Genomic DNA, 15,804 nt, shown 5'->3' with positions numbered 1-15,804 from the left:
CTCGGTTTGGGTTCGTGTCGTGCAGGTAAGCTGGTACTCTGTTAACCGCTCAGATTGTGAGTGAGTTACCAGCCAACTACCGGCGACTTTTTATGTAGCGATTTCGTATCGTGATGATATGAAAACACTTTGAATGGCGGAGTCTGAGTGTGGTGTGTCATATATAGTGTGAAACTATTCTTCCTTTTACCCTGAAAAGTATACATTGACACCTTGTTTTCTCATCCATTCCGAGGACCCAAAGACCAGACAAGATGAGCAGTGCGGTGATACCGCAGTGGAAGGTTGCCCTCCAGCAAAAACTGGACAAAAAGAAGGAGGACGAAAGACGGAAATTGCAAGATGAGGAGCAGCGGCGTTTGGATGCCTTGCCCCCGTGGAAAAGAATGGCTATGGTACCCAAAAGTGTTATTATTATTTCGGGTGGAACAAAAACTGTGAGTAAATTGCCGAGTGAATCTCAAAGTTATGATAATACAGAACAAGTTGAATCTTCTGGGAAAGAAAGTAATAATATAAAAAGTGGTTCTGCTGGGTCATCATCATCGTCAACAATGTATAGAAATGAAAATCTAAAAAATGCAGGAAATTTACAGCACAATCATGTTGTTTCGACTGAGAAAAATGTGACCAACCATGTTGGAGTTGATGAGCATGATGGGGCTAAAGAGAAGACGATTGCGGCACGAGATGGTGTGGATGAGGAACATGTCGTGTCTGTGTTTGATAATCCTTTCTTAAGACATGACGGTGGAAAGAGAAAAAGAAAGGTATCACCTGTTATAACTGAGAAAACCAAAGGAAGCAACAGTGTCCAAAAACAACCCGAGCTTCAAACGGTACACAAAGATGTTCCGCCAACTATCACAAAAACTCAACCCAGGGAATCTGTTGCTATGACTAAAAAGGAACCAGAAAATAGTATCAGGCAACGCTCTCGATCTGCAAGTCCGCGACGTGCAGCCAAAGCCAACGGGATCGACTTGAAATTTTCCGAGGCCGAAGAAGTCCCAGCAGAACCAAGGGCTAGGAAAAACAGTGTCAGCGATTTACGGAACAAATTCGGCCGACCAGCATCAGTGGGCGATTTGAATCGAGTTTCTCATAAACTCAGCGATTCAGATGATAATTCCCCAAGGTCACCTAGAAGTCCTACACCGATTCTTGACAGAACAAAACTCTTCAGCTCTCAACCCCAAACTGTTCACTTCACTGGAAAATCAGCCTCAGCCAGCCGGCTATCGCCAACTACAGTACCAGCGCCAGCACCTTCAAAAGTCGCTGCTGCGCCAGCACCCTCAAAAGTCGCTGTTTCAAATTCAACTTCCACTATAAAACAATCTAACTCAATGCAAGACAACACTAGTAAACAGTCCGAGATCAAACCACTGAACCCTCCTCAACTTTCTAAAGTGGTTGCAGTGGCCAGTAGTGTTGTCAAAGTCACCCCCAAACGGCAAGCACCTAAGCCGCCAACAACCACTGACCCTGTCCCTGTCGTGAGTAGGAAGACATCCCCAACAGAACCAAAAACTGTATCTATCTCACCAACTCAAGAAAGCCATAGCGTTGAGAAACCTGAGTCGACAGTAAGCAATAAGCCTGTTGAAACCGCAAACAGTTCCAGTACAACAAATCATGATGAGCAAGCAGACCAACCCAAGACAGCGATTGTTGTCGGCGACGGACAGTCTTCCCTGCGAAGAAAACGTGGCACCGGAAAAATGTCAGCCAGTGCACTCATCAGTCTTTCCACTGACAACAACTCGCAGGATAAGCAACTAAGTGAGCATAACTCACGTGTCCGTGCAGCCAGACAAGAAGCTAGAGCAAGCTCCTCAAAGAATCTCCTAAGATCTGCCAGAGATGGGGAGACTAAGGACACGGAGAGCATACCTTCGGGAGCCGTTTCCACAAATACCTTTGGGCAAAAGAAAGAAACAAAAGAAAACCATAGTCCCTCAGACTCAACGCCCAAAGATGATATCATTCCGTATCCATCAAACTTTCGACAACCACAGAAGGAGCCTACCTACGTCGATACAATTCCTTACCCGTCTAACTTCCGTCAGCCAAAATCCCAAACTAAGGAGACTACGGAAGAAAAAGATCCCCCAATCAAACTTATATCATACACAAGATCAGTAAAGGAAACCATTGAAGAAGTTCCACGGACCAATATAGATGATGTGACTTTATCACCTGTCAAGGAAACGCCAAAATTGATGAATGGGCGTGTCGAGGAAAAACTTGCACCCAGAAAGCTAAAAAAGACACCAGGTAAAGAATGGGTTGGGTACAACACACCCGCTGGAAAACCATCAGCCTTGAAGTCAGTATCCAAGCTGGGATGTTCTGATTCCAAAAAGGTAAGGCAAAACTTTTAAACATTTTCTGCTTTGATTTTCTGTGAAAAATAGATATTCAACAGAATGATAAATTGATTAAATTTCAAATGTTTATTCCTGATGTTTCTGTTGCACGCCGCCCATGGAAGTACGTGTACACGTAGGTGTACCCCATACAACTACAGGTTCAATTTATATGCCCGGAGCAACTATGATTTGTCTGATCCCAATTGCAGTGGGGCTGATCCCAACTTTAGATGTCTACTCTGGACATGACCACAGCTTTTTTGTCAAAACATTGTTTTAAAATCACATTATTATCGTTCTGAGTGAGAGCACAATCATGAAGTGGTGTTTCTTTCCCAGTTCTTTAGAAAAGGGATACTTTAAATTCACACTTTTTTCAAAAGTAAACGACAGTTTGGTCTGGTTATGGCCAGTGAAAACTCGAGAAAATATCACAAAAGATTTATTTTGTTCTACAACCTAGGGTGTCTTTTCTAAATTCAGAAGGGAGATGTTATGTAACAAGTCTGCACACAAGTGTCCACCATATCAGGATTAGACAATAGAAGCTAAATAATCTTATGAATGGTAGTTTTTTATTATTTTGTATACAGACATTCTTTAGAGTTGGTTCATCGATCATCCAATATTACTAATACTTTTGCTTCAGAGAGACAATGTGAAAGCTATTTTTGAGTGAACTCTGTTCCTGTACGCAAAGGGGGGTTTCCGAGTGTACTTGCCACAAGATTTTTTTTGTTCTCAAATCAATGATTCAAAATCTTCCCCTATAGTGCCTATCCAGGGTGACCATAAGAAAATGATAACATTATTTACATAATCTCTGGATAATTGTTACAACTATGGATCAAAGTCTACTTTCCTTTAGCAATCCTCCCCTAGTTCAAAGTGCAGTGTATCGGTCACCATTATTAAATCACACAACATGGTGTGCATACAGACAGCGTCACTTACATAATATCATTGTCTGGTTTTGTGTAATATTGGCAATAAGAACCTTAACAACTAGCATTGTTTGCTCGTTAAGTCTTTGTTTAGAAGACACCCATGGGGTATTTTCTTATTTGGTAAATAATAACGATGTGTTAAATTTAAACAATGAGTTACAATGTGCTACCTTTTTTAGACCTCTAAATAAATGAAAATAGCATAAATTATTTGTGATTTACACTGCATGCAAACAATCTACGTCACACTCTCATCCCTTTTGGTTTAGAGTTCAGGGACAGTCACAATTGTTATACACCAACAATAATCATTGTCAACAAAATGAACAAAAGGGAATGGACGCAAGCACTGTCCAAAGAAAACATACGAATGGGGGAGGTTTTTCTGTAGGTTGGAATGCCATGGGTTTGTGCATACCAGCCATTCAGTGCCTGTTAAACCCATGGGTGTCACCTCACCACACTACCATGACTCATTGGATAGTACAGCAAGTGGGCCCTGCCACAAGGCCGGCCTGATTGCTAACAATTTGTGTACTTTCAAGGAAAAGTTGATAAATCTGTTGTCCAATTTTGTTTCATGTGCATTTTTTCTCTATTGTCTGACGACCTTGTTAAATTTGGATTGTTGGATTTATTTGGCCATCTGAGGGATTTCCCATGCGTAATACAATAGGATTAGTCACACAATTTTATTTTTGTCTGTCCTTTTCCTTATATGTACATTTATATGGTGATGTTCAAGAAAAATATTTGGATGGAGCTACAATTGTCATGTATTTCTGGGTTCTATTGTTCATGACCTCTATTTGAAAACAAATCATGTCATCATGTTTCTTATCATGAAACTTAAAGTTAAAACTCGCTAATTTTTACAATTTTAATAATCCTGATTCTTACATTACAAAAGTAAGGGTTTACAGAGGTGTACTATTTTACAATGTAAACCCCCAAAATTACGTATTCCTGTTAAATATAATATTGCTATAAGTTATACGCATATGCAAATTGGGACAATGAACAAATGGATGATAAAAATGGAAGTAGGCCAGTAGGCCTATTACTTAGCTCCCGATCAATACTAACTCATTATTGCTTTCATGATGTACACGTAACCTTGGACTTGCATACAAAATTATATTACAGTTTTCTCAGAAATGGACCAAAAAATCAGGTGCCTAGAGAGGTGAGCAGAGCTGATGTTTAAGTTTACATGTTTGATCAAAATCATCTTTCCAAATACCTGTGTCTCTTTCTTGGAAATGAGTCTGACATGTTCCATTGTATGATTGTACCCAGCAAAGCTTATCGTAGCATCATAAAAGTAATCCAATATGTCAATATGCACAAAAAAGTCATGACAAAGCATTGTCACTTTATATCATGATCAAAAAAACTGTCTGCAGAATTTGAAGTAATTTTCACAGGCTTAGCTGTTTGTTTGAATCTTTGAATAAGTTTATGTTTGAATAGTGTTTATTGAAAAATAGAGGGTGCAAATTTGCATGATTTGCTACTCCAGAAAACAATACATAAACAAGTATTCTACACACACAACGTTATGCAGATAATAATAACAATAGTTAAGATGAACAATTTCTTACAAGACACAATACATTGTATATTACATACGTATGTAATGTAGCAGAGCGAGACAATTATTTTTATATTATGTGCGTGTAGTGTACCTTGTAGCAGATACTACAGAGATTGTACGCTCCCGCTTGCCGTTGTAAGATTTACTTACTAAATCATAAATGATCTATCGATTGTTTAATAACACGTATTTAATAGTATGCTTGTGTTATGTACAAACTTATACTTCTGCTAACTATAGGGATAATGAAGAAGTCTACTCAGACAGGATTGGACTGGAGTGTTGAGAGCCCATTTTACATGCTCCATTGGTTCATTCCTTTTATCTCTTGATGCTTCATTAGGTTTATTGCAGTTACCTCACTCATGGAGGAAGAAAATACTGCAAGATCAACATGGTTCACAAACTTTGTGTCAGTACAATTCCCAGGACTACAGCCATGTTTATACAGTCGACTTCCTTCAAGATCCGATCAACAAGAACAAGAATTCCATCCGTTAAAACAATGCTTTATTGTTTCAGCAGCGTGACACATAAAACCAAGTGGGGCTTGAATTGCAAGATGGCATCCAAAAGATATCAGTATCCCCACTAAGTGTTTATGTAGATGTATGCATTAAATATTGGGCTCAATTGGTCATCAAAGTTGCAAGAAAATTATGACATGACAGAATAAACATAGCATTGTGTGTTTTCAGATACATGAATGCATAAAAAGGGTTTCATGGTTGAAGCCTTTCTAAGTTTCTCATTGTTGGTTGAGAAATTCCCTCTTTCTCTAAAACTAAATTACTTCAAACAGGGCTGTTTCTGACAATTTTAAATAATATCAAAAGCTCTCCATTGCTCTTTAGCATGTAAGTTGGTATGGTCAGTAGCCAAAAGTACTGGGCCAGAAATGTTCTTACAAAACAAGAAATGTATTCAGATTCACTTTTCATTTTTGCCTTTTCCGAGCTTTGGTTGGCGGAGGTTTGTACATGTATTCAAAATCTTACAATTTGACGGGAAAACAGATGACAGCTGGGCCGAGAAGGAAGGAAAATACCTGTAGTGGTCCAGTGGGTATTTCAAAGTCCTGTGAAGAGGTTTTTTTTTAATAAATAAACGCATGCAAAAATTGAAACCTGGGATAAAATGTGGAAATTTTAATAGTTTATTGGGGTAAAAAAAACTTTAAATGAAACAAGAAACCTCACAGTAAAAACAAATTATAGAAGTAACTGTTCACTGAAGGGAAAAAACATTCACATGACGTAGAACAATTCAGAGAAATATTAACCAGCAAGGCAGATGGGGAGAGGGGTAGGGAACAAGAAGGCATCTTCCCTTGGGATTGGGAAGTGCTTTTCATTCTAGAGAATTATAAAAGTAAAAGAAATAACAAAAGGATCGCAATTAAAAGAAAATGGGGCCCACGGGATGAGGCAGACTGGATTTAGGCCTTTTTGTTCATGGTTAACATTTTGACTTTGGCATGTTTGGGGGTATCCCTGCGTGACTGCTTCATGTACTAACATGACAACAAGGGGGTGGTGACGTGGGCAATCTATTATATTCAGAAGACCTGTTTCAAGTTGCTAGGGTTACCAAAAAGCTCTGCATCATCTACGGCGCAAGAGGAAATGTAATTAATGAATCTTCCGACAGTCTTGGGGGAACAGTGCATTATTGCAGGCTGTGACTCAAGCAGTATTAACAGATTTGGATCAAAATAGACAGAAAAAGATGTACCTTCTTTTGTGGAGCCTGTGTAGACTAACTACATTAACTCTCTTGTGTGTATAATAAGTGATGGTTTTGTCAGACCTGGATTTAGAGAGGGGCCAATGGCCTAAGCTGCCCTTTTTTAACCTTTATGCCCCTTTAAATTAGTCCAAAAGAGACTTTTTAGATTTTCCAAAGGAAGATTTTTCACAATGAAAATGGCCTCTTGAATTGAAGATGAAATTCCATGCCTGCTCTGTACAGACTACTGCTATTGTACAATCAATGCCACCCTAGCAAAGCAAAATGCAAACAACCACCCTTCACAAACAATTCCATCAACAAAATAACAAAATGTCGACCAACAACCAGCCTCAAAATAACCTCTGGCACCCAAAGCAATTGCTATGTACTTTCGCTGTGGTACCTTTTGCAAAACAAATTCAATACAAATTTACATTTTCTTCAAAGTAGTGCCCCTTACCGGACCAGAGGGATATTGCTGTGGCCCTTCTGAAATACGATCCAAGTCCTGAACAACCACACACATCTTCAATATAAAATACATAATGTATACAAATATTCAAAAACAACCCAACTAAAAACCACCTGAAACCTTGTAAATTAACATTAGCAGTTCGTGGACAGTGTGAAAGAGTTGCTGAGTAGGGCACAACATTTCCCTGCCTTACTGGGAAGCTTTACATTGTGCACTTAACGTTTTTAACAATAGTACATGAATTAGTGTGACCCCCCCCCCCCCCCCCAAACACGTTCCTGACCTCAGCGCACCAGTCCTTTACAATATTCATTTTATAATGCACACATTAATTTTGTGCACTGTGTTTGTTGAACATTTTATGTAAGGGATTTTTGTTAAACTATTCAGACAATATGCCTAGATGAACAAAATCAACAAAAAACTTCCTGCTGGCATGTACCGCTGTGTATGTGTTTAAAGTTTATGAGCACGAACCCAAGGGTGTGGTCATTGTTGCCACGTATAAATCCTGCACACTGATTGAATTGACTGGAACTTCACATCCAATCTCCTCACACTTTGTGTGGCCTTACAAACACAAAGTTTAATTTCATTGGCTTTTTATTTGAGGTCAATACTCGAACACAATTTTAAACTCAAGGTTCAATGTGATCTGAAGTTGTACAGGTTATTGTTACATGTATGTTTGTCTAGCCAATGTGTTACCAATGATTGTTATTTCTAAACATTTCTACTTGGATTTCCTGTAAGTACTTCCTAATGACAGTTTCAGGAAGCAATTGAATAATAACATCCTTTTTGCCAAGGTGGTTTCGTTCAGTGAGTGATTTAGTCTAAACTGTGGGTTGTACAAATGTAGATAATGTATAATAAAAAATATGTACAATGTTTATAAAAGACAAGAGAGCACGAACCCAAGGGTGTGGTCATTGTTGCCACGTATAAATCCTGCACACTGATTGAATTGACTGGAACTTCACATAATCTACATTTGTACAAGACCATGTCCTCTGTTGCCGAGGTACTTCTCTGCCACATTCCTTTCAAATTAACTGAATAATGCAAAATCACATCTCCATCAATCATTCAAAATCAACTGAAATAAAATAGGGTCCCCACTGCTTTATTTCTTTTCAAGATGATCGGCCTAACTAAATTAGTTATAACAAATGACACTTTCTGACAGATTATATCGAGGGCCGGGGGTTTCGGTTTTGAGCAATAGGGCTTAGGAGTGGGGGGGGGGACCATAGTACTTCTAGTAGCTCAAAATATAGGCCTCTACTGGACCAGAATGGTTTTTATACAAGACCAGAATCAAAATGAGGAAAACAACTTCCTGTCACAGTTTCACTGGCATTTAACTGTTTTTATTTGAACAAGCACTAAGACATGTAAGAGAACATTTATTTAGGGTGACTTTAAACTTGTACCATTTTACTCAAAAGAATTGGAAGGTATGTTATCAGACTCAAAAGTAAATATTTAGAACACAACTTGTTTTTTCTTCAAGATATTATACAAGTGAAGGTATTATTATTAACTAATATTCAATTTTAAAAACACAACACAATACCATGGAAACTGGTGGTTCATAAATATACTTGCCTGACACCAAACTATTAGTGGAAGTTCAGTGTAATATTTGAGCCTCAGGCAATCCCTAATGATAAAAGGTTGAGAAAACATTCACTGTGTAACAAGACAGTAATGGCTTCATCTGTTTACCATAACACAGGAAGTTAGCAATCGGTTTGAATAAGGATGGGATTTGTTTCAAAGGCATCCAGTTTGCAATGAACAGACATTTATTTCCGTTTACGTTTTATCTCATGGTTATCTAGCCTTAAGGCACTGCAATTAGTTACAATCACAAAAGGCGTCCTCATTTATGAAAATCCGACCTCATTTATGAAAATTCGACCTTGGACCAACTGCCTTGGACTATGCGCAATCGGTTATCACGCATTAGTTGAGGACGGACGTAAATAAACTTGGTTGTAAGCCTGCATCGTGTATATCTGACTAACATTTCATCACTGACGAAAGTAATTATTGCTGTGGCTTGTATCGGATCATCAGCTGCTGGGGAAATTATGTTTCACAGTTTCCAAGGGCAACATAGAAATATATTCTAGTGTCCTTTACCAGATTTTCATTTAGAGTTTATATTATTAATGTAGAGGAATGTAAGGGAACACTCAGAATAATCAGTGTTTACATATTGTGCTATTTTTAAATATTTGTTCGGTCGAATGTCTTCAAACCAGGGGTATAAATGGGTACCTGCGAGGGTAGAGGTTGATATTGTGAATGACAAGCTTTCGGAGCGCCACAGCAGCTCAGGGCTGTATACTCTCTAATGGGAGCTGAGAAAGATTAAAGGGATGTTTATTGGCTCAATGACCAGGGGACTTATGTAAAGCGCATTGATACAGTTTATTGTGAAATGCGCTATATAAGAACTTGTTATTATTATTCAAACGTGTCAAAGAATATATGAGTGAAATTGATATGGATTTATTGTCCAGACCTGAGTTTGGCAAATTACAATTCATATTTTATTCCGGTTTTGTTTTGGAAACAGACATACATACCAAGCTAGAAATATTAATTATATATAATGTCACACTGTCTTAAATCAATTACACAAATACAGATTATGTTGAAAAGGAATGTACAGCAAGCCGCATCTTCTGAGTTTGCGCACATAAATTGATTACAAATGCTGAGTACACCACATGATGCATTTAGCATCGATCAATTCGTATAGGAAAAAGAAAACGTATGCTAGGAACAGAAAGAAGTATATATGTGATAATAATATGTGATTGAGCAGGATTTGGCTGAGCCACAGCTGCTCAACAATAAGTAATAGATTGAACCAATGTCCTGCATTGATCATGCTTGTCAGTCAGAACAAATACTCAACATCTCTATTGATTTACTACAATTAAATTCTGTAACCAAACTGCCGTGGTTTGAGTGAGATTTGTTAGCAGCATGTTCACGCGGTGTCGTGTTAAAAATTTCTTTTGCATGAGTGATTTTCTTTTTAGAAGTGGTTTTGTATTTGTTTTGCCTCAAGGTGGGTGAAGGATGAGCATTTTTAAATAAAACTGGAGGATCTTGATATAAAATTTAAAAAAACGCATGAATAATAGTGTAAATTGACTCTTTCAGAAAACTGCCCCCCCCCCCACCCTTGTATATTGGCTTATAATTCAGTCAAAGACTCTGAAATTTGAAGGCAATTATATACTTTAAAGTATTGATTTCATTTGCCTAGGGATTATCTTATTCATCTAACTGTTGTAATGCTGTTTTTCACAGTATACCCTGTCAATGTACAGATACAGGCCTGATACTTAAGGCATTTGTCTCCATGCCCCCTGGTCATTGCCTTGCTGCCTTTGAAATGCTACAATTAAAATTCACGCTTTTTTTCATGGTACCTTTTACAAAGGAGAAAATGCTTTGGTGCCCTTGCCCTTTCAGAAAAAAATGAAGTATGCAGGGCTGAGATATGCCATGAAGTGCTCAATTTTCATAATTAAAGGCCGTTGCTATGGTATTCAAGTAATTAGTCAGCTGGAACTTTCCTTCATTTGAGCATTCATTCTAGAGATAATTACGATATTTTTTTGTTTTTACCGCATTAGTCGCGGAGTTAATATCTTTAAAGACACTGGACACTATTGGTAATTGTCAAAGACTAGTCTTCACAGTTGGTGTATCTCAACATACATGTATATGCATAAAATAACAAACCTGTGAAAATTCAAGCTCAATCGGTCGTCCAAGTTGCGAGACAGAAAAAACTCCCTTGTCACCAAAGTTGTGGCTTTCAGATGCTCGATTTCGAGACCTAAAATTCGGAATCTGAGGGAAAAATTGCTTCTTTCTCGAAAACATTATTATTTCAGAGCAATTGCTTCAGTGGGAGCCATTTCTCACAATGTTTATAAATACTATCGACCTCTCCCCATTACTCGTTACCAAGCAAGGTTAATTTTGAGTAATTACCAATAGTGTCCACTGCCTTTTATAAATGAAAGCTGAAAAGTCGCTTCCCCTTAAGGTGATCCCTCCCCTGTAAGGTTGGTTGTATCATAAACTTGGTCGTGATTCCCGGTTACCAAGCAGTTATAGACTGTAGGTTAAGTTAGCTTCTGACCGGCTTCTCAGAACTAAGATTTTTACAAATAAGGGAGACCGCCAATATTTGGACACAGTCGTTCAGAGTTCACTGGTTCAAATCCTTCTGTAGTCAATTTGTGTTTGTTTAACCCAAACTTGGTTGACAATAATCCTAAATCCTAACCACCCAACCCGTCAAAATCCACCTGTATTTTTGTTTCACATTTTCATTCTACCTCCATGGTTGTGTATAATATCTTTAAACAGTTAATATTTATTATGTACTATACTTTTAAGTTAGGTCTTAAAACACCCAACATATTTACTAACTGTCTAGTTGGCCTACCTGCATACAACAAACTGTCAAGGCTAATCTTTTTAATATATTTACTGTTATGATTCATAAAACATTGCTTTAACCTTGTGTGTAGGTATGGCATCAATTTGTTCTTTTTTCCTTGAGTGAAGATCATAAAAAAGCTGGCCTCTGCTATAGAAGATCAAATTTCTTGTTATTTTGGCTTTTCATATTTTTCCAAAAACCTAACCAAAAGTTTTTTTGGGTTTTTTTTCTCCTTAGTTGAGAATCGCCTTCAATGATTCCAATTTGAGTGAGGTATTCGAGTATCAGTCAGAGTCCTCTTTGCTAGACGAGTATCTTCGTGAGGAACGAGGTATGAACGGTAACCCCCGAGTCGGTAATCTGCCAAGACAAGAGGCTAAGGTGGAAGAAGATGATGATATTGATCTGGGAGATTTGTCGGTACCCTCTGCAAAGACCGACAACGTCTTAGCTCATGAAGGTATGGTAGAGATTTAAAATTAATTATAGACTCATTGCATGTGAGGTCACAATCTCAAAAAGGAGGCAGATCATCAGACAATAGCTGTTCTCTGTGCGTAAAAATGTGCGCGTGAACTCAGCGTACCTGTAGCGTTTAGCGTTATGCAAGGTGGAGCTATTAATTTCTCACACAAAATAGATCCCTTGCAATACGCGCAGCTACGTTACTTCAGAGGGAGTTGTTTCCCACAATGTTTTATACTATCAACAGCTCTCCAATGCTCATTACCAAGTCAGTTTTGAAGTTAATATTTATTTTGAGTAATTACCAAACGTGTACCTTCCCTTAACAAGGCTTGCCCTCAATTGGTTGAATTAGCGTGTGCGTATTCAACCATTGGCTACATTGGCTACATCATCTAAAAGATGTAATTGGGCCTTTGAGGGTTATTATTGAAATGTTAAATTATTATACCCTTGATGCTAACCCAAATTTGCTTTTATTTGTTTGCATTTTTCCGTAGGTCTCCAAAGTTTCACCCCTAAGGACATGCAGAACTTCAGTCCATCATCATTCCGTCAGCAGCAGCAGCAACAACGTTCAGCCCCTACACCCAAAGAAGAAGAGCCTCCACCAACAGACGAACCAGCCTCGGATGAATTAGCAATCACATACGATGACTCAGGAGACTACTTCTCATCTGCAGGGTCTGGTTCCGCTGCCCTTCTGTTTTGAAGACAAAGGGCAAAGGTCAATGGTCGTTTCATATACAGAGGCTATTGAGTAGTCTTGCTCACAAGTCACTAAAAGTGTTTCTGGCTGATTTTACATTAAGTAGATTTTCCATGGGAATATATTTTGTGAATTTATTATTTTGATTGGAAAATAACCTTTTCAGCCAAAAAGCTCTTCAAATTGAAGGTGGATTTTTAATAAATTTGTAGTGGATGGTAACTGCTGTTTATACATTGCGTGCCAGTTTGTGATATCCAACTGTGATCGGAGCAAAATCTAAATTGTAGTATGTTGACACTGTGAGGAGGTTCTCTTGTCTGTCTGTGAGAGTAACTTGAGTGCAGTTTATTCTGAATAGGCAGCGTTGCGTAAAGTAATACACATTCACAGGTTCATTAAGTGTAAATAACCCTGAGAATGTGCTCAAATATCAAATCCACTAATGGTATAGAGCTTTTGTGTAAAAGTCTGTTGACAAAGTCTGGCAAATACACTGTTTTGTATTTATTGTGTGCTTTGCACTTTGAGGTAGTGAGCTTTAAAAACACCTCTATTGGATCCATCTCCCCCCCCCCACCCCTTTTCCCTTAGACAAATCAATCCAAATGAGCACTGAGATGTCATGTTTTAAATTTTACATTTTAATGCGAGGTAAGAAACTTTTTAATTTGAGGTTATCAAAGTGTATCACAAAACTTCATTGGCAGGGTTTATCTTTATGTCAAAGACCAGTATCCTTACCTGATGTATCCAAATATTATATGCATGAAGACTTTGGTTTAATTAGTTATTGAAATTGCTAGAAAGAAAAAAACACCCTTGCTGCATAGAATTGTGTACTTTGAGATGCTCAAGAAAGGATTCACATCTGAAGACTTTCTCAGCTTCAAATCTTAGGGTGAAAATTACCCCTTTCTCTAAAACTACATTCCTTCATAGGGTGTCATTTCTGACAGCTCTATGGTGCTCTTTACCAAATAAAATAATTCAAAAAGTTTAATCTAACTGCACCATGTCCTTTCGACTGTGGACATGAAGAAGTTTACCAAATACTTGAGAAAATTGCAGCCATTCAATTATTTATTTGTGTGTGATTTTTTTTTTTAAGTGAGATAATATTTTCAGCTACAATTTTTAGCAAAGGACTTCCCTGACATTCAAATAAGATATTTTAAATTTAATATTTTAATAGCGTGCACTGTACATATTGTGTTATTTTTAGATACCATGATGATGATGATTTTAAATTAATATATTCAATATTCATTGGAAACTACACTAAACTGTATAAATTATGTTTATTGGAATTATTCATAACTTCTTTTTTAAAGACATTGGAAAGTATTTTATATTCGAGAACCACTGAATATGCATCGCGCAATTTCAAACAGTGTTGAGTAAATTTGTATAGGATTTGAGTAAATTTGGCTTATCAAAGCTAGGCACTGGTCAAACAAAACGCACAGTTTGTAACATTTGGATTGGTGTCCTGATCCTGCTTAGCAACTTTTTCCCCTGCTAAGCAGTAAGGTATTGAGTTGCCAGATGTCTGTAAATTTAAAAATGATTATTTCATTCCATTTTGTGTGACTAATTTTATCTGAATTGTGAAAATGTGGGTTTTATTATCACTTAAACTTGATTTTTAAATTGGGATATTTCCATTCTATACTGGGTTTTTGCTTGTTCTATCTGTGTGTACATAAAAGGTGATTTCCAAGTCGAAGGTTGCTGTCAATATGTAAATAAGATCATTACAGATGTAGTAGTAGTTACATCTGTTTTGCATAAATTATGCAAATGACCCTGTTGAACAGGACTGCACTGTTAATTTGGCTTGTCATAATAATTTCTTGTTCTCACTGGGTGAAATCGTGTTTTGCAAAAAAAGCTACTCTAAACAGTAAAGATGAACCGCAGTTTTTAAAGTCTTAAAAATTAAGGTTTTTGCGTTAACAAATTAATTGTCTTTCAGTTTAATTTAATGTAAAAACACCCAGATAAATGTAAGGTATGATCTGTATATATTTTGACTATGTTTTCAATATAAGGTGGTCACGTCTTTGAGCTGTAAATTTTCATAGATTGTATTCTTATGTTACAACAAAGTACTTACATATACACGTTAAACACCTTGTGCGAATTAATTCACTTGAAGTGTAAACCATTCTATATAGCTAGAGATACTGTATTATCGAAATTAGCAATAATTCTCGTTATGGATAACGAATCTTCACAAATACTCACTTGTATCTTACACTAACAGTTACACAAATGTATAAGGTTTAGTCAAACTTTTATCTGGAAATGTGTAATTGCTTATTACAAGATTCAGAGATGTCCGAGTATGGCTTCAGGGTTTCAAAGACAACACATTCCAAAAATCTTTCCTCATAAATAAACAACAAATTTTAAAACAAAACCTTGATGAATTAATGTGATGGCCTAACTTAGTAAAAACGTGACATTGCATCAAATAGTTTCCATATTCAAACTTCTTAAGGTTTTTCTTTTTATTGACTTGTTTTCTTAATCAAATAACCTTTGCTCATTTTTTGTATTTGAAAATTTAAAAGCAAACATCATATCAGTTAATAAATTATTCTTATTTTTATTCATTTATCTAATTATGTTTTTTTTCCTCTAATGTTATTATATTAATTTTCATTTAATCACTTCAAATATTTGAAATTCTCTTCTTATTTATCGTTCAGGCCCTGGTTTAGTCATACTAAGGTTAATTATTTGTATATATTTGTTGCACTTCTCTCAAATCTTTCCGGAAGCAAACTAGAGGAAATATATATATTTAATCAAAGCTATATTTATTTTGTGAAAGTATCTCTGGTGTGAACAATTAATTAATGTAGAAAAAGGTTCAACAATAATGTAATTTATAAAATGTGAAAATAAGAATAAGAAATAATTATGAAAACTGTGACAAGTAGATTTACCTTGAAGGTTGAAATAATTAAGATTGATATTACAAATAACTTATAACTTCAGTCGGTAATAG

The 15,804-nt window shown here is 36.8% G+C and overlaps 1 protein-coding gene across 1 annotated transcript; it reads left to right on the top strand.

The window, feature by feature from the left end:
- The first annotated feature begins 116 nt into the window (after positions 1-116).
- Positions 117-15,151, top strand: LOC117303026 (microtubule-associated protein futsch-like). The gene is made up of 3 exons (XM_033787060.1): positions 117-2,369; positions 11,849-12,071; positions 12,577-15,151. The coding sequence occupies exons 1-3, from the start codon at positions 255-257 to the stop codon at positions 12,786-12,788; spliced, it is 2,550 nt and encodes an 849-aa protein (XP_033642951.1). The 5' UTR covers positions 117-254; the 3' UTR covers positions 12,789-15,151.
- Positions 15,152-15,804: the final 653 nt, after the last annotated feature.

The sequence above is a fragment of the Asterias rubens genome, chromosome 19 (genome assembly GCF_902459465.1).
Source record: "Asterias rubens chromosome 19, eAstRub1.3, whole genome shotgun sequence".
Classification (NCBI taxonomy): domain Eukaryota; kingdom Metazoa; phylum Echinodermata; class Asteroidea; order Forcipulatida; family Asteriidae; genus Asterias; species Asterias rubens.
Note: the sequence above shows the minus strand (reverse complement) of the source record. Positions and strands in the feature narration are given on the sequence as shown.

Bases quoted from the DNA above. Each gene is read 5' to 3' on its own strand.
- LOC117303026 (XM_033787060.1), top strand. From the start codon at position 255: ATGAGCAGTGCGGTGATACCGCAGTGGAAGGTTGCCCTCCAGCAAAAA. The intron at 2,370-11,848 runs GTAAGGCAAAAC...TTTTCTCCTTAG, and splicing joins GATGTTCTGATTCCAAAAAG to TTGAGAATCGCCTTCAATGA. The intron at 12,072-12,576 runs GTATGGTAGAGA...ATTTTTCCGTAG, and splicing joins CAACGTCTTAGCTCATGAAG to GTCTCCAAAGTTTCACCCCT.